Source organism: Octodon degus, unplaced genomic scaffold (genome assembly GCF_000260255.1).
Source record: "Octodon degus isolate 3935 unplaced genomic scaffold, OctDeg1.0 scaffold00147, whole genome shotgun sequence".
In the NCBI taxonomy this organism is placed as follows: domain Eukaryota; kingdom Metazoa; phylum Chordata; class Mammalia; order Rodentia; family Octodontidae; genus Octodon; species Octodon degus.
The window spans coordinates 1126381-1150121 of NW_004524723.1; the positions used below are offsets into that span (position 1 = coordinate 1126381).

A 23741-nucleotide genomic window follows, 5' to 3' on the forward strand; every position below is an offset into this window, starting at 1 on the left:
TTAAAAAAGGCAATGGAATACCCATCTCTAACAAAACTAAACCAAGAAAAGGGTAACAAGGAAGAACTATTTTGTATCTGTACATACAAAATAGGATAGATATACAGCTACTTTCTGTTAATTCAATGAGAAGAAAGATTTGTACCAATAGTATTTGGACAGGATATCATGTCTGCATCTTGTACTATGAATAACCACTAAGAAGATTGCAATATGCAATGTGTTAATTATTGAAACTGTCCTATTAATCAGTTTTAAAACTGTCTCATTGCTGTTTCTCAATAAAATTAATTTTTTAAAAAAAGTAAGGACCTGTAAATTTCTGACAATCAATATAGACCTCAGTTAAGGAAGGAAAAAAAACTTTTTAAATCTATCATAAAGAATATCAAGCAAGTCGGCAGCCTGAGGAGCAATAAACAACAAGAATAATGAGTTCTGCTGTTCACTGCTATCATTTCTCACACAACACTGCTGTCTCAAAGTTATGCATACATTCTTCCCAAATTTAACAGGAATATCAGACATGCTTGGCTTTCTAGTCAGTACAGAATGCAAGCTTCTACTCATAATGTTTTTATTACTCATCAATAAACATATTTCGTGGAAAATTTCCCAAAAAGACAGGATAAACAATAAAATCAAAGCTGAAAATACAATGCATTTAGACATCTTAAAATACTCAACATGTCTGGTAGAGCTACTCTCTTTTAATGAAAAAAAAATGTTTGAGTTGGTGTACAGCGAAAACTCTAATTTAGAGACATGCTCATTTTATTCAAAATTTCTAAACCCTAGAGGATCAGGGGAAAACACAGTAGAAATGGAGGGAAAGTACTTAACCTGATCTACCATGTTAATACACAAACCCATGTGCAACAAAAACTGGTCCATAAGTACATGAGGAATAGTAAAATGTACTAAAAATGCCTCTCTCGACTTCCTAATACACTCCCAATGTATTTCACAGTTGGTCACAGCTATAGAAGAAATATTAGTTCTCAGACTTGGCTGCACATCAGAATCACCTGGGGGACTCTTTAGACGTCCCAAAGCCAAGACTTTATGCCAAACCAATTAAACCACTTTCTGGCAAAGAACTCAGAAAGCAATTATTTTTTATGCTTCTTGGGTGACTGCATTATGTATCAAAGGCTGAGTCTATAAAAGCTTAAGTTAGATAACTACCATACCAAATCAACATGGCAAAACGTGCATGGGGCAGACTTTCACCACTACCACCTGGATCCTCTTCCTAAAACTCACCTCCTATAAACCAAGGAGATGCTGAATAAATTAGGAGGAAAAAAATAGCCCCACAACTGGACATGAAATAAAAGGGATTTCTCAGAAAAGAAAGAGACATCCGAGAAGCAAAAAGTAAGTCCTATGACACAGAATAGGGATACTGCCTAAATGGGCAGAAGTCCCAGGCTTTCAAATCCGTAACTCAACAGAAAATATAGCCCAGGTTGGACTAAGGCTACAAACTAGAATGACAACATTTCTTAAAATCAGGACCATTTCATAAAACCAGGACCCAAGAAATACTGAGTCATAATATTTAAACTAGGACAGATATACTGAAGACCTAATTCTCTTGACTACAAATGCATTTTTTTTTTTTTTTTAGGGAAGGGTCTACAGGGCGTTCAGGGTCTCACTATGCCACCATGCCCAGTCTCAAATGCCGGCTCAGTGTGCCCCAGGAGCAGGGCTGGCATGGCAGGCCCAGATATTGAACCTCAGGGTGGTTTAATCCGCTGAGCTATTTGGCGGGCCCTACAAATGCATTTTTAAGGAACAAAAAGGGTTGTAACACATAAGAAAAGGGTAACTTTGATCACAGAGAATTGTAACGTAACCCTTGGAGTACAACACTGATTTTTGTCATCAAGGTTAGGCTCACACTTATTCTTCATATTATGTCTATTGCTGAGTTATTAATGCAATTTTATGAGTTTGACTATATTAAACAATGACTACTTAACAGAAAAAAAGTCACAAAAATAAATTTATGAATTTTTAATATTTGTTTTTTAAAAAAATCAAAATTTTCAACATCAACTGGTTTTTGCCATACAAAGTATAAAAAAGAACAGAAATATAGACCAGCCAGATAGCTCAGCAAACTAAAGTGCCTACTTAGAGCATAAGGGCTGGGGTTTGATCCCTGGTGTGCCATGCCAGCCCTGCCCCCAGGGCATGCTGAGCCTGTTGATTGAGACTGGGTGTGGTGTCACACAACTGTAATCCCAGCACTTGGGAGGCTGAAAACAGGAGAACCACTATGAGTCTGATCTACATAGTGAGACCTTGTAGATCCTGTATACCCTGTCCTAAATACAAAAATATAAGTAAATAAATAACAGAAATAAATTCCCATATGGCCCACAATGAAATTACCAATAGAACTCTACAAAAGTATTTTTTAGTTCAGTTATCATACCTAATGCAGTCTACACATATGAAAATAGCAACCTCCATACACACACATCATTTACACTGACAGTACGTGTCTTTTGCTTTCTTGGCTTTTTTTCAGGACACACTTAACATTTCACTGGTCTTGATGTTTTATCAGGAGCTTATTATATTACAGAGTGTAGTTAACAAACATAAAATATCAATAAATTATTATTTTCTTAATAAGCATTATGCATTTAGAATGGATATCAATTTTCACACTAGTTGCATACTTCCTTATAAAAACTACTAGATAACATCAGAAATAAATGTGTATATGAACTATAATGAATAGAACTCTACCACAAAACTAAGCTTTGCTATGACTGTCACACCCAAGGCAATCTTCACATATGACAACTGCATGTTCCATTCATATGCATAGTTTACACTGAGAGTATGTATGTTTTGTTTTCCTCTGCTTTTTTTTTTTTCGAGACAGGGTCAAACTATGTAGCCCAGGATGGCCTTGAATTCACTACGCAGCTCAGGCTGACCTCAAACTTACAGCAATCCTCCTGCATCAGCCTCCTGAGTGCTGGGATTATAGGCATGCACCATCACATGCAGCTTCCTGTGCTTTCTTTGTAGGGCATAGTTGACATCTTTGTTTTCCTGTTGTCATAGTAGGTCTTTGAGATGCTGCTATACACAACTCACCAGTGTAATGCACAATTTTTTGGCATACTTCATTGGGCAGAACACTATGTTTTTCCTCTGTAATAATGATGTTTTATGAGCCCCCGTCCCAATCCTCTAAGTAAATTTCTTGGTCATACTTTCCATTTCTTATTTTCCTTGTAAACTATCAAGCTATTGTGGATGTATGTTTGTTTAGGATCAAGTAAAGCACAACCATTGGTCAAGGCTTTGTGCTTCAAGTGACATCAAAGCTGCTGCATAATTCATCAACAACATCTATTCCATGTTTGGTTTCACTGTTGAAAGCTTTCATATCAGTCTTCTGTTTTGACAAGGTTTCCATATCAATATTTCCATCATGGTGAAATGTTGACATCAGCAGTACCAGCTTGCTTTTCTTGCCAATATTATATCTATCTGAAATTGAAAGATTGCACTAAAAAATGCTCTGTTTTAAAGTTGCAACATTTCATTTGGAATTTCTGTTTTGTTCCTGCATATAGTCCCTGTGCTGGCCAATTTGTGCTATTAGCAAATATAACACCAATTGGGAATGAATAAAGAAACTGTTAAAAATCACATTCTGATTAGTTTGGGATATGGGAACAATAAGTCTGTTCACATCATAAGATTTATTACATATGAATAAGGTCCCAATGGCTAAGTTCTAGGACAAACGTCCAAATTGAAAGCATAGTAAGTCCTTGCATCTACAAGGGCATAAATTTTTATGCCACACTTTGAGTCATCACTTTTCCATAGGTCTTTTACATTCCTGCAACCATCATGAGAAATCTGTGCTAAGTACAGCAGATCTATGAATGTTTTCAGTTCAGCTAGTGAGGTGTCATAATAAGCACATTTTTTAATACGGCTGCTGGTGCATAAAAAACGTTTTACTTGCATTTCAGTCTTCTTGTATTTCACAGCACCTTGTAGCATTTCATCTATTATAATTCCCAACAATGAATGGCTGTGCTGGCAATCCGTCCAATCCATTTCACTCCTGCCAAGACTTCCACTGTATTTTCCCATACCTAGGTTTCAAACTGGTTTGACCTAGTTCTAGCATAGATCTTTCCATTTGTTTGCCTGAATATTCTACAGCACTTCAGCTAGCCAAGTATATACTCACATGGCTGTTTTCTTCATCATCTAAACCAAGGCGGTTGCATTCCCTGTGTGACTGTATGAGTCAATTCTTGTTCCATTTCACTGACAGAGGGACTTTGACTTCCACAGTCAATGTCAAAGTCATCTTCATCATCATCCACTCACATCACTCTTGTATTATAAAAGCATGCATTTTACCACAATGGATCATCTTTATTATCAATGTATGAGTAATCTGATTCACTTTTCAGTTTTGTTTTGTTTGGTGCAGGATCTCACTACATAGCTCAGACTCTTTAGTGATTCTCCCGTTTTCAGCCTCCCTAGTGCTGGGACTACAAGTGTGCGCCACCACACCTGGACTCCATCACTGGCTCAGCGTGCTCAGGGGCAGGACTGGCATGGCATGTGGTGCAAGGGATTGAACCTTGGCCCATGAGCTTGCCTAAGCAAGGGCTTAGTCTGCTGAGCTATGACACCGGCCCTCTAATTCACTTTTGACCTCCTCCAAAACTTGCAAATCTGCTTTTTGTGCCACTGTACTGAACTGGGTTACTTCTATGAGAAAAATCAAAAGAAAACTTTTTTTAACAAATCCTGGACCCTTTGTGATGCTCAGGTAAACATACGCAAAAACAGACCAGAAAGGCAGGTGCAACTCCCATTTTGCCACTTCTGTACGTGTGCATACCCCTTGCCATTCATCATCCCAAGTGGGTAAATACATAGGGAAAGATACTGAGAAGTACAGCCAGCTACTATAACACTTAGATACAAATTTACAGTAGAAAAGTAAAGGATGAGTCTGCTGGAACCAGGTTTATGCCTTGACAGTCAAAGCGGTCATTAGGGTTGTAGAGTCCCAAAAGGAAAAACTGTTACAGCTTACCAGACAGCTTCCAGTACAACCTGATAATTGTGCCCTCTCAATTCATGCCAATTTGTAGAATGGCTGACATGAAGGACCAAGGTACAATACCCAAATGAGAAACATTCTGTCTCTAATAACCAGTGAGTCCACAGAATGTTAGGCCTTCTTTTTGGGGTGAAGATAAGTTTCCTTCACCTCCCAGAGGGACTGAGTCTTTGAATATGCCACTAAGTAGTTACATAAAAAATTAAAAGATTGTAACTGAAAATATCTTCCTTCATCAGACCTTATTTAAGAGGTCTCTGGGGAAACTCAAAGACAACAAAAAGAGACAAAAATCTTGGAAGAAACCAGAGAAAACACTGCATCCATTGAACAATAAATAAGAACTACATCTATCTTCCCCTCAGGAAACTATGTAAGCAACAGAACAATGTAAAACATTCGAAGTGTTGAAAGGAAAACCAATCTACACTGACAAAATGATCCTCCAGAAATAAAATAGACTGCGTACACATACCACAGCTTATCTACTTTCCTGCTGATGTGCTTATAGCTAGTGTCACGAATAAAATTACAGTAAGCACTGTATACAAAAAAGAAAAAAGAGAAATACAACTTTCTCAGACAAAAATTAAGGAAATGTGTGGTCAAAAGATCTGCTTTACAAGAAATGTTAAAATTAGGTCTTTGGAGAAAAGAAAAATAATGTAGACGAGAGAGAGAGAGAGAGAGAGAGAGAGAGAGAGAGAGAGAGAGAGAGAGAAATGAAGGTAACTTCTATCGGTCTCATCACAAGGATGTTCAGACTGATTTATGATTGTACCACCTACTTTCCTAATGCATCATCATTCCTTTAACTAAATGAGCTCGGCCCTCTTTAAAGTTACCTAAAGGGCAGAGGGAGGGAGGTAGGAAGACTACATTCTTAGCCTCCAATGCCACTGATCATGGTCCATTCCAGCCCCACAGCATGCATGAGAGGCCCAGATCCCAAGTGTTCAAAAGAACAATGCTCATCATCCTATCCAAGGAACAAGCAGAGACACAAGGCCTGCACCAGCAGCTGTCAGAGGAATCAAGCCTGTGTGACATGTAACTCCTTGATAACCAGAGGATGAGTCCAGCCTGGGCCTGGGCTGAGCCTGACCCCAAGGAGGTGCCCACTACAATGTCTGCTGTCTGCCACAACCCTGGAACCCACCATGTACAAGTGACTGCTGCTGTGAGACTACCACCTAGCAGTCATGCACAACTCTGTGTCTGGCTTCACAAATGCACTCATACAGTGGCTACACTGGTGCACTGTGGTGTGCTTGAATACCCACCCCCCCAGGTATACCAGTACCTGGCCTGGCTCCTCTTAAGTGCTATGCTGCCTACTTAGGAACCGTGGCCTGTAAGGTACAAGGAATAGGAAGCCATACAGAATCAGTAGTGGGACTGGGAGCCTCACACCCAGTACCAGTGCAGATGGCCATCACTAGTGGTCCTGAGTGTCCTGGCTAACAAACTGATACTCCAGGACCTAGCCAGCAACCTGAAGAAGTCAAGCTCCTTCAGCAAGAGTGGTTCCATGTAAAAAGACCAAGATCCATCCAAGGGTGGCCTGCCAGCCTTCTCAGAAATCTCTGGTTGACTCACGCTGGGGTGTTTAGCTGGCTTTCTACCTAGTCTGCCCCGACAACTGAAGGACCCTGAGGTTATGGCCTCTTTGTATCTAACTGGGCTTGCCTGATATGGTCTAAGCCTATGTAATACTGGAATCCAACACTTGCAGTCCTATCTTATTTTCAACTTTGTCGCCGCAACCTGTTTTACCAGGGTGGGCCTGTTCCTTTGAAACATGATCTGTTTACAGAGACAAAATTCTAGATCTCAGTGAGGGTCCTCTATGAAGAAACTAAAGGCCAGGGAGATAGCTCAGTTATCTAAGCACCTGCCTGGCAAGTGCAAGGACCCAAATTCGATCCCCAGTACCGCATGATATGCCAGCCCTGCACTAAGCCAGCCACCCAAACTGGGCATGATGGCGCACACCTGTAATCCTAGCTCTGGGGAGGCTGAAACAGTAGAATTACTACTGAGCCTGACCTGCGTAGCAAGACCCTGAACCAAATTAATTAATTAATTATTTTTTTAAAAAAGAGGGCAGTCAGGCCTCAACTGAAGGAGGCAGCTTGAAATTTAGGGTCAAGGGTTGAGGGGCAGTAGCTGATCTGCCCCCTGAATGCGTTAAGTAGGTGCCTCTTTGTCTATATACTCTCAAGCCAGTACTAGAACAAGGGTATCCAAAATATTCCAAAACACTGACTTGTCAGTTGCAAAATAAGTTGTACTTTTATAATTTGATGCTTTTACTTTGTTTTTAAATAGAAGTGAGGTAAAAACTTTTATAATAACATTCTGGAATTATATTTTTCTTTCTGGCAAAAGGCTCACATATATTCAATCTTGCTTGATATTTTTGGAATCAACAAAAAATGAGCAAAATACAAAGAAAATGAGGTCCCAAAAGACAAAAGTTTATCTCATTTTAAGAAATCTAGACTCTAGAGTCTTAAGCACCGCAGAATACCCTCACATAAATACATACATTTATGTGAACCTCATAAATGTTCTTGATGTCAGAGTACAACCTCCACCCATCCATTGGCTGACTAGTAAAATAGAGTAACCCCAAGAAACACGATTTTAAAGTGAAAAGAATTTAAACAAAAACATCCCAGCATTTTCAGAGGTTGAGGCAAGAGGATGACAGCAAGTTAAATTTTGGGCAATTTCTCAAGACTAATATCCCCAGTGAAAAATAAAACAGAGGGCTGAGAATGTAGCTTAGTATAAAGGCAAGGGGTTCAATTCCCAGTACCACCACCAAAAATATTAACAAAAGTAATTTTTTAAAGGAGACTGATGACAACAACAACAAACTAAAGAATCCAATGACAAAAATGAAGGTAAAGTAGACTGTAGGGGTACAGAAGAAGTGTACTACCAACAAAAGAACCAACAGAAACCTCTGATAAAAAGATTAAAACAGGGGCTGGTGAGATGGCTCAATGGTCTAATGCACCTACTTAGAACAAGCTTAGCAAAGCACAGGGACCGCAGTTCAATCCCCCAGCACCACATGCCAGCCAGCCCCGCCCCCTGGTGGGCTGAGCTGGCCACACACACACAAATAAATAAAATAAAATAAAATAAAATAAAAGATTAAAACAATTTTCCCAAAGGAGCTTAACTGTTTTAAAAATGGAATAAAATGGAGAACTTTCTTTATAACTATTTTCAATCTCTTATTCTGAGACCTGAATTCAAGATAATTTAATATTAATCAGGAAATCAGTAGCATTTAAAAAGTCATTTTAAATAAAATTTAAAATATTCTTGAATTTATTTTTTGTTAAAGTACTTTTATTTATATTATTGCAGTTTACATTACATGAAAAAATAGGTTTATGCCAATAGATCCTGTTACTAAATCAGTATGTAGGGGCTAGGGAGATAGCTCAGAGGCATAAATGACTACCTAATAAGCATAAGGTCCTGAGTTTGAGCCCTTGTACCAAAAGGCTTTACTCTTCTTTTGTTGTTGAGACAAGTATCTGACACAATGAAGGAAGGAAAGGTTTATTTAGCTTATACTCAGCTGGTTCCAAGACAGAATGGCACAAGGTAGAGAGCAACCTTTTATGGTGCCAGCAAAGAGCAGAGAGCAAAAGGGAGTGGCAGCAACTCAGGCAGCCAGTTATCCTCTCTCCCAGCTTTACACTGTAATGCAAATTGTCTGTCCCACAGCAGTTGCAGCATCCACACCCACAATAATCAATCACAAATTCTAGGAACTACCCCATAACTACATGAGGCTTTGGGGGAACAACTAGACACAAACTATAACATTTTACAAAATGTATTTTTGAAGGTGTTTCCTTGAGTTAAAAAAAAAGGAAGATCATTGTTAATTACTGTTTTGTATGAATTCTGCTAAAGATAACTGTAAAGAAACACCTACTGACTTGCAGATTAATGAGAATAAATAAATATTTTTTTAAAAAATGAATATTATAGGTGTTAACTCAGTATAATATCCTAAAAGAGTCCAGTAGTGCATAATAGTATTGGGTCTTCCACTTGACTGGCAGTGTCAGAAATTGTTGACCTGAGTCCCCTACAGCTCAACATAACACCATGGCTTTTTTGATTGACCTTATCAGATCGAAAAGCTACAACTCTTGTTGCATAGGTCTTGCTTTATCTTGGTCTTAACCACCCAGCAGAAAAGTATACAAACGAAGTATAAGAAGTAAAGCCATGATTATCTACTTCTTCAGCTTTTTATCTTGTCACCTCAACTGATTCAAATACAAGTTCACTAATTCAAAAATCCCACTCTCTAACCATAAACTATCTTTCTAGGTGACTATCCAACAACTCTGCTATGCGTATTCTTTGACGTGTGCATGTAAGCACATCTCTGATCCACCAATCTATGTTGATTTTGCACCAGCCCTATTTTGTTTTTCAGCTTTTACTCACATTCTAGCAACCTGATTCTAGTTTGTTCCTTTGCTCTATTAGTTACCTAAGATCCAAGAAGTATAAAAAACACTGAGAAAAGGTCATTTTTAATTACATAAATAGCACAGGATAACAAGAGAAGCAGTGAAATCCCAACAGAAAAATAACTAGTCATAAGCAAGTATTTCATAAAAGGAAACATAATTTCCATATAAATCAATGTTTAATCGAATAATCTAATATATCAAAATTTATTTTTAAAATTAGCAAACCAAAAATTTTAATAAGCGAACTGAAAATTTTAATAAGCAAAGCTAGCAAGAGTACAATGAATCTACCACTACACACTGACATAAACCTATACATTTCTGCAAAACAACTTGGTAATCACTTAAGATAAAAGGTTTTCCCTTTTGTCTTCTTAGAGAAAGATAGGTTTTCAGAATAAATATTCTTACAATAAAAATCCACAAAGAAAAATGTTCACTATAGTGCTGAATACATAAGATACTCAAAGTGGTCCGACATAGCACACAACAACCTATCATATTACACTTAGAAATTAAAGAAAATTGTGGCTCTATCTCATGATTTCAGGAATGAGCTACAGGAATTAGTTCCAGTCATAAACAAAATGGCAAAGGTTTACTTTTCCCTGCTCATTTCCTTTACATATAACTAAAATTTCCAAAAGTACTTCAGCAATCACAAAAGAACTGGATACGGCAGAGATACTCCAGAACTTGCAAAAGCAATATATAAGTTTCTTGAGTCTTTTAAAAAATGCTTTACAGACTAGAACTATCAACAAACAGAGGTCAAAAGGCCCCAGGTTTGCTTTCTGTGGTAAAAAGGAATAATACAGAGCTAGTAGCAGAGTCCTAAAAGGAGGCCCATCATGGACCTCACACTTGTAATGACTAGGGGCTGACCATGCCAGAACCAGAGTTGCCACAGAAAACTAGACTGGGAAATTTCATCACTTGCCCCACAAACCAAACGAAGCAGGTAGGCCCAGACCATCTATGCCAGATACACCTCACAGCCTTTCACTTAGGAGGGCAACCTGGACTCAGTATCTCCTGGCCCTCCATCAAATAACAAAAGGTAACACAAACTGTGTATCCCACACCCCCACCCAACAGAGAAAGTGGTGTTTTATGAAGATTATTCAGTAATTTGGAGAAATATAAAGATACTCTAAGACTTACTTATAAAGCAAACTAAGAAAAACAATAAACATATATATTTTTTTTCTTACGTATTTCTCAAGCACATAAAAAAATTTCATTATCTTTTATCAAAGTGATTGTTTCATGGTAAGAAATTAATTGTACAATGTACTGAAAGTAGTGATACAAAGCAATGTTAACACTCATGAGATTATAGTGAATTCTGTGGCTTCAATATGATACAGCACAACTACTGCCATGCTCATCAAAACTTGAAGACTGATCTATTTCACCTACCTATGGATCTGCCCATTTTTATGCAGGTATTCCAGTCCTTCTAACACTTCTCGCAGTATCGTAGCAATGGTAGGTTCATCTAGAACTCCACTTTTGTGTTCTCCCTTTGCCACAATGTACTTAATAATATCCAGAACTGAACCTGAAAACAGAAAACACAGTACACTAAAAAAAAATTAGCTCATTCAATATAATTCAGATCCATTTTGAAATCAAAAGACATTTAAATCTTTTATCGGAATTGTATAGGAAAGAAAAAAATAGCAAATGTAAATACAGAAGCTTAAAAAGTATCAATCTAAAACAGAAAGCAGCCTGCTGATATTCAAATGATATGTTAAATCAGCAATTCCTTTAGAGTTCCAATGAGAATCTCAAAGTAATGGAGGACTTTTAACCACCTTTGAAAAATCCATAGAATCACACCCATCAATAACACTCCAGTATAAGATATCATAAATCACTGTAGGACTCCAAGCCCAGATTATAGGATACAGTGCTATGCTACCAAAAACATAAAAACCAATTGAAACAAAATTTGAAAACAAATTTCAAATCAGGCAAGAAATATCTAAAAAGATCACATTTGTATACATACTAACTTAAGGACAATTTTCAGATTAACATTATAAAAATAAAACAGGTAAGGCCAAGACGATGTGAAAAGAATAATAATGGCAGTTTTCTTTCAAGTAACACCTTAGTTTTCTCAGTTTTTTTTCCCCAGAAGAGGAAATAATGCTCCCATTAAAGAATGAGGAGAGAAAGGGTGTAGTGGCACACGCCTGTAATCCCTGTGCAAGGGAGGCTGAAAGAAAGATCACTACCAGTCCAAGCTCTATAGTGAGACCTTGTACCAAATACATTTAAAAAAAGAGGAAAAAAGGAGGAAATGACACAACTAACTAAAACCACAGAATGCTGACTACCAAAACTGATAAATATCATCAAAAAAACTGGATAAGATTGTTAAGATAACTGGCAATATACTGGCCCACAAAGATCCTAGAACCAAACAGTACTGTTTGGCTCTAAGGTCTGGAACATAACACAAACTACACTGAAAAATAATCCAATACCCATTTCTTCATAGAAGACTTCAATGATTAAGACTAAAACCAAAACCACCACTTAAGCCTCATGAAAAATGAAACTTTAAAATATCCCAGCATTTTAGAGGCTGAAAACAGAAGGATCACTGCAAGTTCGATCTGTGCAGTGAGGCCCTGCAGACTTCGTACTAAATACAAAAAAAAAAGAAAGAAAGAAAAGAACTGTACCTATAAGATGCTTTTACTTAACTCAGAAAGGAAAAAATTAAAACTCTAAAGAAGTGATCTAGATGCAATGCTCAAAACGTCAGAGAATTAGGGCTGGAGTACAGTTCAGTGATCATGTGCCCTGGATTCAATCCTATGTACCAAAATGAAAGAACACAAAAGACTGGGAAAAAAAAAAAACCTTATTTTAGTTCCAAAAAGATAATAACTTGTTAAATTTTTGTATTCATTTTAATGAGAAAAAAATAGCAATGATACAGTTTCAAAACAGGTTAGTAAGATGGTTACAATAATTAATACATTACATATTACTGTCTTCGTACTAGTTATTCGAAGGACAAGATGCAAGCATAATTTCTCTAAACAATATTAGTATAGACTTTTATTCTCAATGAACTAACAGAAAGTAGCTGTATATCTCTCCTAACTCTCTTGTGTATAAATATATACTTTTTTCTCTCTTTTTCCCACAACAAAAGTCCTTCATTCACACTTTTATGAAGTTAGTAACGCATGACACTAGGTTGCCTAGCAACTGATAGCTAACCTTAACCAGACAGGATGTTCATCTCAGGAGTGAGGTAGCTTGTTAGCTTTAGGCACTGGGCCAAGTGCCACTTACACATATTTGTTCGATTTTCTAGCTTGCTGGCTCCCAACTTATACCCCCCTTTTCATTTTTTTTGTCAGAGATGGGTGTTCCACTGCAGTTAGATAAGCTGCATTTGGAGAAGTCTTTAGAGGACCTTTTCATACTTGAAGCCTGTCTAAAAATTGTAGGTACTTGAATTTAGCAAAATAACCCAATATACTCTAATACTCCATAATAGTAGTGGGCTTTCAGCAGAACTGGCAATTGTCAGAAGTTGTTGGCTTGAGCCTTTTACAGCTCAGCATATTAATAATGGCATTGCTTTTTATACCTTGTGGATATACTTTTTTTTTTTTTTCGGAAATGGGGATTGAACTCAGGCCCTTGGGCTTGCCAGGAAAGCACTTATTCCACTGAGCCATCTCCCCGGCCCCCTGGATATACTTTTCTGCTGGATGATTAAGACCAAATTAAAGCAAGACCTATATAACTAAAAATGCAACTTTTGTATCTGATGAGGTCACTCAAATCTCCTTAGGATTTATGGGGAAACCATGTACAACATCTTGTAGATCTTTTGTCAGTGTCAGCCATCTGAATGAGTCATGGCTATCGCTTGATCAACTTGATGTCTGTGAAAGCCTGAGAAAATTTGTTCTCTCTAGGTGACTCTCCTTAGGCACATTCTACATAGTCAATCACTTTCTTCTGTGGCCCCATAATCTCCTTGATCAGAAAATCTGAGACCTCGCTGAGTTACAGAATGTCACAATACAGGTTCTCTTACGTCCTGAGTCCTCACTGACCTTGAAGTGCTAGAGCCAAAATATTGGCTATCCTTGTAGCCTCTCTATTTCTCTAATTTTTGATCTGCTAACTTTAGTTGTTAAACATCCAGAAGAGAAGTTTAATGATACTATAACCCTAAAACAGAGGCAGTTGTACTTAACATCACTATCTCTCTGAATGTCAAATGCCTTAGACATAGCATGGAACTGCTATTTTCCAATAATCACAGATAGTCTAAAATTTAAATCCCTATAGAATGTGAAAAAAAAAACAATTACACATTTTACACAGAAATTTAGAAATCAAACCATATACAACACTGTAGCAGAACAATCTTACGACTTTTTTTCTTTTTTTGCGGAACCAGGGATTGAACTCAGACCCTTTTGCTTGCCAGGGAAGTGCTTAGTCTACTGAGCCATCTCACCAGCCCCTCATTTGTTTTCTTTTATTACTTTTTTTCTACATTTACATTTACTTTATTTATTTATTTTGTATTTTAGGACAGGTTCTACAGGATCACTTACAGTCACCCTCCTGTTTACAGCCTCCCAAGTGCTGAGAGTACAGGCACGAATCACCACGTCCAGTCTCAAAACATTTACTTTAAAGAAAATATAGCAATAACTTTCTTTATAAGACATTAGCGGTACACATTTAGAAGAACAAAATGACACATATTTCAAGCATAGTTTTAGTATTACACATTGCTATCCTCAGTGTAGCTGCTTAGTTCACAGATATCAGCATATAGAGTTGGTCAGGGTAAGAATACTAACCATTAACTGCTGGTTTCAAAAACCTGAAGGAGATTCTTAGAACCACTGCCTTAACCATCTTATTTATATAAATGTTTGGTTTTGCCCCTGCCATATTTCCTAACTTTTCTACTTTTGCTCTCTTTGTTCTTTAATCCTTAAGTTCTCGCTTTCCATTTAACGGTGTTATACCTTTCAATTTTTATTTCTTTTGAGTTCTTTACAGTAGGGAGAAATATGGTATTTACACATGTGGGTCTCGTTTATTTCACTTATATCTTTCAGTTGCATCCACTTATATATGAAGGCTTCAAGTTTATTGTTCTTTATAGCTGAGTAATACCCCATTGTATAAAAGCACATCTTTTTCATCCATTCCTCAGGAGATGAGCATTTTGGTTGTTTCCAAGATTTGGCTATCACAAATTGTGCTGCTATAAACACAAGCGTACATCTATCACTAAGATACATTTTCAGTTCTTTTGGGAAAATTCCCAGAAGGGGAAAGCTGGATTGAATGGGATTTCCAGTCCTAGTTTTTTGAGAAGTCTCCACACTGATTTCCATAATGGGTGCACCAGTCTACATTCCCACCAGCAGTGGAGAAAGGTTCCTTTTTCCCCACAGCCTCTCCAACATTTGTTGTTGGTTGATTTCTTTATGATAGTTCTTTTTTGTGCAGTGAGACCGTATCTCAGTGTTGTTTTAATTTGCATTTCACGAATGGCTACTGATGTGGAGCATTTTTTCATATATTTATTTGCTTCTTATATTTCTCTAAGAAGTTGTGTGCTCATCTCTGATGCCCATTCTTGGATTGGGTCTTTAAATTTTGGGGCCCTATGTTTTTAGTTCTTTATAAAATCTAGATGAATGACCTTTGTCCGAATGCTTGTTATGATTTTTTTCAAATATGTGAGCTGTCTTTTCATTTTGTTGGTCATTTCTTTTTTTTTTCAATAATCAAGATAACACTGTTTTATTTTTCATTAACTTTATTGAAAATTAATAATTACATATCATATTAAAAACTGTAGACAAATATTGAAATGTGAAAGATATAAGATGCAAAAGATGCAAAAATTTTTAGAGAAATATTTCTGAAATGAATACATTGCATGAGATTAATAGATTGCACACTGTAAAATTATTTACAAACTTAAATGAATAAAACAATAAAAACTGAAAAGTAAAAATAAATCACAGATCAGTCATATAATAGTTCACCGTGTCAAAAATAAAAAAAAAAAATACTCATATAATTAGAATTATCAAAGTACAAAGGAGTAGGCAATAAAAATTTGAAGATTTAAACTTTCTGAATTCAGTTGAACTTATAACACATTTCCAAGAAAAATGAACCGTTTGCAGACGAAATCTGAATAAAATCATACCAAGATACACAAAAATGAAACTGTCCAAAAGAAAAAAATCATTGCAGCATATACATAAAAAATATTAGCTATGGAAGAACAAAATTAAATAGCATCTTATTCTACATTAGAAGGGGAAAAAAAAGACCAAGTGTTTAAGAAACTAGACTAAAGGACTGAAAGAAAAAAGAAATCTGTCCTCTCTGAATTTTATACTTAGCAAACATACCTTTGAAAACTAAAAGTAAAATATTTTCCAGTTATACAAACTTGAAATATTCTAATACCTCCAGATGTATAGAAAATAACAAAGCGTAATTCAAAAGGCAAGAGAAGTTGCAGTATGTTCCTGGATGACCAATAAAAAGCTCTCAAAATAATAGTTATACAAGACTATATAAAATATATTAGATGAACCCTTATTTAAAAGGTCATTAAAGATTTCTATGACACAGTACCAATCTTATGTCAGGTTATACACGTATTTTTTTTCATATACACGTGTGTGTATGTGTACATAAAAGACTGGGAAGAAGTACTATAAAGTCAACAGAAAATGGAAATATACTTTTTAAAGTTTGTAATACTAGGAGAAGATATCATACCATGTCTTTTAAATAAATTGTAAGTCAAAGATATAGTATAAATCCTAAAACAAAAATTAAGATTAAGCAATATTCAGAAAATCAAATACTAATTAATTAAAAATTAAATGTTTCAAAACAATTGAACTAAGAAAAAGTTTTCATGATAGTAAAGAAGTACTAAAAAAAAAAAAAAAAAGAAGTACTAAGACTAAAACACAAGATAAATACTGGAATGGCAAATAAATGACCAGCACTTCTAACAGTTTGGCAATAGGATATCGCACAAAGTTCTAGTGTATTTTGTGCACATGGATAAAGTCCATGACACTTACTGTTGGCCAAGTGTCACTTCTGGGACTGAGCTACTGCTACTTCCTTGAAATCCAGCCTGCAGACCCAGATGGAATCTTGACCCATAGGGTAAAAGAGAAGTTCATTTGTAGAGTGTGCTGATGGAAATATGTTGCTGCTGTACACAAAAGAATAACTGAAAGACTACTATTGTATACCTCTTATTCTCCTGTGTTTGCCCTACTTGGTGGGTTCTTTCTGTTCTCATTCATGGAGTTGTGATCATTTTGCTCCCTCTTAAGAACATCATTCAGTAGTCTGTGTAGGCTTAGTTTTGTCAGCATGAAATTCTTTAGTTCTTTGTCATGGAATTATTTCACTTCTCCATTAAACTTGAAAGAGTTTTGCAGGCTATATCAGTCTGGGTTGTAATTTGTTTTCTTGCAAGACTTGTAGTACTTTGCTTCATGCTCTTCTTGACTTGATGGTTTATGAAGAGAAATCTGCCATTATTCTGATGGGTTTTCCTTTAAACATGATTCTTTTCTTTAGCGGCTTTTAGTATATTGTTCCTGCGCTGAATTTCTGGGATTCTGACTATTATGTATTTTTTCTTTCTTTCTTTCTTTCTTTTTTTTTTTTTTTTTTTTTTTGGCGGAACTGGAGATTGAACTCAGGCCCTTGTGCTTGCCAGGGAAGCGCTTATTCCACTGAGCCATCTCCCCGGCCCCTCTGACTATTATGTCTGGATGTGGTTTTAATTGGGTTGATGTTATTTGGAGTTCTATATGCTTCAGTTACCTGTCAGATTCTTTCCCCATATTTGGGAAGCTTTCTGCTATTACTTCTGCCCATATTCTTTTTATATCATTTGTACTGACTCCTTCTTTCTCACTGATGCCTATTAGTCTTAATGTTGTTCATCTTTGCATCATCTTGCAGATGCTGAATTATTTTTTCCTGCATCTTTGTTGTTTGTAAAAGATCTTTTCTTACCTTTTCACTAGCTGCAATGGTGTCTTCAAGGTCTAAAAGTGTATCTTTACTTTCATGCAAATGGTTTTGCCAGCTTATGATTAAGGTTTTCACTTCCTATATGTCTCTTTGAATCTGCCTCATGTATTCTATTTCTTTCCTATGCTGCTCATTCAATGATTCCATCATTTTTCTACTCTCCTCTATTTTTTTATGTGTCATCTTTAGAGGCACTTAGTAATTCTTTCATTAAAGTTATCATATCTTTTTTTACTTCAGAAATCATTTCTGATCTGATTTCCTCTATACCTTTCTGCAGTTGTTTGTTTACTTCAGACGCTATTAATTCAGAGATTTCAGGTGTATAATTTCCAATTTATTCTATGCTAGTGTCTCCTGCATTTGTTCTGGGTGGGCTCAGCACTTGAGAATGCATTTTGCTCCTTCTCTTTGTCATTTTGCATAGCACTGTCCTCTGACCTTTGGTGTAGAGCTTTGGTGCAGTTATTACCTTAGCACCTACCAAAATTCTTGCCCAAGAGAGATGATGTGGGGGCTGGTGAGATGGCTCAGTGGTCTAAAGCACCTACTTAGAACAAGCTTGGCAAAGCACAAGGACCGCGGTTCAACCACATGTCAGCCAGCCCCGCCCCATGGTGGGCTTAGCGGCCACACACACACACACACACACACACACTAAATAAAATTTTTTAAAAAAGAGAGAGATTATGTGGGTAATTATAGAACTACAATTAAGAACACTAATAATGGGTAGTGATATTTAGCAGTTGAGAAGCTTCTGTAACTAACAGGTTTGTATTTTAGACTGTAAGAGCAAACGTTATGTTTTTGTAGCTAAGCAGATACTGAATTGGGAATTTGCATCTCAATTAGCTCCCCTAAGTTCTGTCTGATCACCTCCCCTTGATGTACATGGGGTCTTCTAGGTAGACTAGTTCACCCCTGTTACCTGTTGCCCCGTCTCAATCAAGAGACAAAGAGAGGGGCTGGAGAGATGGCTCAGTAGTATAAGCGCTTCCCTGGCTAGTACAAGAGCCTGAGTTCAATCCCCAGTTCCGCAAACAAAAAACAGACAAAGAGAGAGGATGCTCTTATAGATCTGGGTCTAGCAAAGTGTCTCCGCTTACCAGGTCTGGATCTACCAAGCCTGAACTCATTCAGACATGTATGGCTGTTGTGATAAGCTTCTTCCTGTTGGAGCCCATGGAAGTGAATCCACTGTGCCTCTGTGGCAAAATGTTCAGCTCCTGGATTACCTGGGTGGGTCTGACCCTTAGCCTCTCTACAGGGAGTTCTGCTACAGGGTTCCACACCAGGCCTGTCTGATGGAGGAGGTTCTCACGAGTATGCAAATGGTCCCACACACATGCAAGGCCTGGGTGTTTGCTGGAAAGGAATCTGACAATCATCTAAGTGGGCCCACACACACATACACAAACACGCTGGGCCTGGGCTCTGGCTGGAAAGGGAGCCAGGGAGTAGGTGAGCAGGCAGAAGGCCTCACACACACACAGTGATCGGGCTCTGGCTAGAAAGGGATCCGGCAAGCCGGCGGAAGGTCCACACACATGCTGGGCCTGGGTTCTGGCTCTAACTTACTAAATTTGATCTAAAACAGTAATAATAATAATAATAATAATAATAATAATAATAGGCCAGCCAGATAGCTTAGCGAATTAAAGTGCCTGCTTAGGCAGATGCAGGAGACAGGGGTTAGATCCCTGGCATGCCATGCTGGCCCCAACCATAGGACATACTGAGGTGACTGACACTGGGTGTGGTGGCACACACCTGTAATCCCCAGCGCTTGGGAGGCTGAAAAACAGGATCACTACAAGTCCAGTCTGTGTAGTGAGACCCTGTAGACATTGTACTAAATACATTAAAAATAATAATAGTAATAATAATAATGACCCAGAATAAGGAATAAACAAGTTAAAAAGAGATAACAATATTCTAGAAAAAAGCAGAAAATATGACTAAGCAGAGTAGAAAAATCTGAACTTCTGTGCTTCCAGAGGAGTTGTGCCATTTAAGAAAAAGTATTTACCTGCCTCAAACTCCAGAAAGGCTAAGAAGTACACAAAAGTACCACATAAAGAGAAGTATGGGGGATTAGAAGGAGGAATGATGTGAGTTCAGGTAAGATTCTTCTCCATCTCCACACCCTATGAGCCAGTCCACCACCACTTCCCAATTCCAGCAAAAACAGGCAGCTTATTCACAAGAAAGCAGAGAGGCTCCATATTCCAGTCAGTACTCCCTAGCACATCATTATATCATACTAGTTCTTCCTATCTTCATTGCTGGGATTCATAAGCTCATGATACTGAAAGAGAGGCCTACAAAGTTTGATTCACATATAAACTTCTGCAGCCAAGGGACTAATGTGCCACATGCTTTATTCTCCTGGAAATTTGGGTTACGTAAAGATGCATGTACCAACACTGATCAAGTTCTATGTTCATAACTTCAAGAATATCTAAAATAAGGAATCCACAGGAAAATATTCCTCTTGCAAATCAAAAAATAGAAAGTATTTGTTTAACAATTAAGTCCTATTAAGTTGCCCCAGATACTTCTTTCATCGCTGAGGAAGCATTTAAGCAGCTATAAGGCAAGAGAAATCAAGGGACGGGGGAAGTCAACTTTGTGGAGAGCTCCAGCTCAGTGGGGCTCAGCAGTGGATGACCCAGTCATTGACATTAAAGAAGATCATGAAGCCACTCAGCAAAAAGAAAGGTGAGTAGCCAACAAGACAGCAGCAGCAGAATCACCAGATCACATATCTGATTGATAAGACTAAAGTGTGGGAGCTGGAACTGAAGAATATCTTGCTGGAGAACAAGCTCAGCTGCCACTAGACCCAAGCCAAATACAGATTTCAGGACTCTGGAACTGACTGCTCCTAGGATCTCCTACAGCCCTGTTGGCCCAACCCCAGATTCACTGCTGGGACCCCAAATGCTGTAAGGCCAGGATCTCTTTCCCTGAGGATTCAGCCCTCCACTCTGCAAGAATGAATCTATTTGACAGCTTTTTCTTAACAAGTTAGACAATTCAGCTCCTTAGCTGGCCAAGACTTCAGCACTGCCTTCAAAAGGGCCCTGAGTTCTGGAATGGGAGTTTTCCCCATTGTGTGTGATCAAATGCTGAACTCTCCCAACTTTTCTTTTTTAAAGAAGGATGTCTATTGAAATAAAAGTCTGACAGTCAAAAAAAAAAAACCTATTATACTCAAGGAATAAAACTGGGTACTGCAGAATATGACACAATATATATGAAATTTCCAGACTGGTAGATCAAAAAAAATGGACCAACAAAGCCCTTACGGCACAGAAAAATCATTAGACTTATATTTTGAGAGTTTGAAATAGAAGTTCCTCTTAAAATTTTTATGAGACTTTCACTGATTTCACATCAACTAATAACCAAAGCTGAAATTAAAGCAATACACATCCCCAGTCTAGGTACACAATGGACATCTAGGGGCCGGGGAGATGGCTCAGTGGAATAAGCGCTTCCCTGGCAAGCGCAAGGGCCTGAGTTCAATCCCCGGTTCCACAAAAAAAAAAAAAAAAAGAAAAAGTAAAAAAAGAGTAAAGTTCCTGCCACTCTTCACAATAGAATGACACTGCCAACTGCCTTAACAATGGACATCTGAACAGGCTTGCGAAACTCTCATTTTCAATATAATGCTTCCTTTTTTTTTTTTTTGCAGTGCCGGTGATTGAACTCAGGACCCTGCACTCACCAGGCAAACACTTATTTTAATGAGCTATCTCCCTGGCCCTAATACTTCCTTTTTAATCTCAGTCACAATAAATGACTTTTACAGGTGGCAGGCCTTCATCCTTAACAGATACTATTTCTGAAGGCCTTCTGCTTATTCATTTTTCTTTCTTTTTTTTTTGGCAGAACTGGGGATTGAACTCAGGCCCTTGCGCTTGCCAAGGAAGCGCTTATTCCACTGAGCCATCTCCCCGGCCCCCCTTTTTTTTTTTTTTTTTGGCAGATTCATTTGACTTTCTTAGCATCTTGTATCATCTAACTCAACAATGGTACTAGCAAGGGTCTCTCTTCAAACATCAAAATTACATGGAGTTTTTCATGTGAACTAAAGGTAAAACACACAAAGCAAAAGAAGAGTGCAGATTATTATTACTGGAGCTCAATACCTAAAGAAAAGTACAAAAATAAACACTATAACAGCATATAATGTACTATGGCTTCAAACACAATCTTGAAGAAGTATATGCTGGAAATTTCTCGAACTTTAACACAGGATGGAATTACTTGGCAAGCATGTAAAAAATGACATTTTCCGGACCCTATAGACCATCACTCGAGATCTGAGCCCAAGACATCTGACTATCTTTAAAAGACATCTTAACAATCTATACTACTTTGATGAAAGCTGTCTATTAAAATCCAAACATTTCTCATAATAAAAATATTTTAAAATAAAGTAATAGAAAACAAAGTAACTTAGCCCAAGTAATAAAGAAAAATTTTAAATATGGGTCATCTACCCATAAACAATCTTCTGTATGCCTTCAAAGCCTGTGGCACTGGTTTAAAAAGCAATGCAAAAAGCCAGGTGTACAGCACATACCTATAATCCCAGCACTTGGGAGGCTGACGCAGAAGGATCGCTTCAAGTTCCACGCCAGCCTGGACTATTGAGTTGTAAGATACCTTAAACAGTGAACTAAACAGTGAAATTCTGTCTCAAAAAGAAACCCCCAACACAGGAATGCAGAAGTTTTAACTGTCCAAGAAAAAATCATTATTGAATATCAAAATAATTTTGACAATATAGTAAAGAGCTGCTGGTTTAAGACAGCTGTTAAATAAAAATTACAGCTCAAGCAAATCAATTAGTCAATATGCTAAATTATTCAGTTTCCTTATATGAAAAGATACTCTGAATACAAAATCGGCACATTCAATTTGGTTATTAGTATTATGAGGTAGATCTAAAGTGTTTTCAAAGTCCCAAGTATAGAGACAGGGGACTTTAGGAAAACACTAAGATCATAAGGGTTCTAACTGCATCAATGGACAATAATATACTGAAGAGATCATAACTTGATGGTATTACTAGGACATGATAGCAACAAGAGGTAGGGCCTACCTAATAAGAGAGTGGCTCGTGAGAGTGAACTGAGAGAAGGACCCTTCCTCACTGGCTTTTACTCTTTTGTTTTTGTTTTTTTTTTTTGCTTCTGAGCTTCCAGGACATAAGTGCTTACCTCTATTGCATAAGTTGGTCACAATGTTTCTACCTTGCACTGGCAATAGAGCCAGCTGACCATAGACTAAAACTTCAGAAACCATGAGATAAAATATATCTTTCCTTCTTTAAGCAGTGGTTTTCATGTATTTAGTCACAGCGAGGGACAGCTAACTAATATCTCTGCTAAAAAAAATTAGTGTTTTAAAATTTTAGTTTTTGCTTTATAGTACTAGGAATCAAAACCAGGGCACTGGACTATTGAGCTACATCCCCAGCCTATTTACTTTATATTTTGAGACAGGGTCTCACTAAACTACCCAGGCTGCCCTCAAATTTACAATCCCCTGCCTCAGACTCCCAATAAAGCTGAGAAGAGAGGCACGCACCACCATGTCAACCTCTCTAATAAGTATTTTTTACTTCCCTTTTTTTCATTAGTATATGCTTATGTTACATTAATAAATACAATTAACTTGGGGTGCTGATCACATCCTGATCATTTTTATTTCCCCCTACATTTAAGAAGCTTTCATCAATCTTTAGCCAGTTAGGCTGTTTGTCTTCCTAAACTGTGAAGGCTTCAAAGGGGCCAAACTTTGCTTAGCTGAGTACTCCATTTTAGGGCCGCAGATACTGAAGAAGGTTAAAAATCCTTCACTACTGACTAAACATGTCTGGTCAATATTAATATAAAGTACTTTACCCGGGTCCTAAGTAGGTACTCATGATTTATCTCTTAGAAGATGACAAAGTACAA

The 23741-nt window shown here is 37.4% G+C and overlaps 1 protein-coding gene across 1 annotated transcript in view; it reads right to left on the bottom strand.

The window, feature by feature from the left end:
- Oxsr1 (oxidative stress responsive 1) overlaps window positions 1-23741 on the bottom strand; it is a 155504-nt gene that overhangs the window by 86852 nt on the left and 44911 nt on the right. The window contains exon 4 of the mRNA XM_004642146.2: window positions 11080-11221. Coding sequence (XP_004642203.1) covers window positions 11080-11221 — 142 coding nt within the window. The remainder of the gene's footprint in view (window positions 1-11079; window positions 11222-23741) is intronic.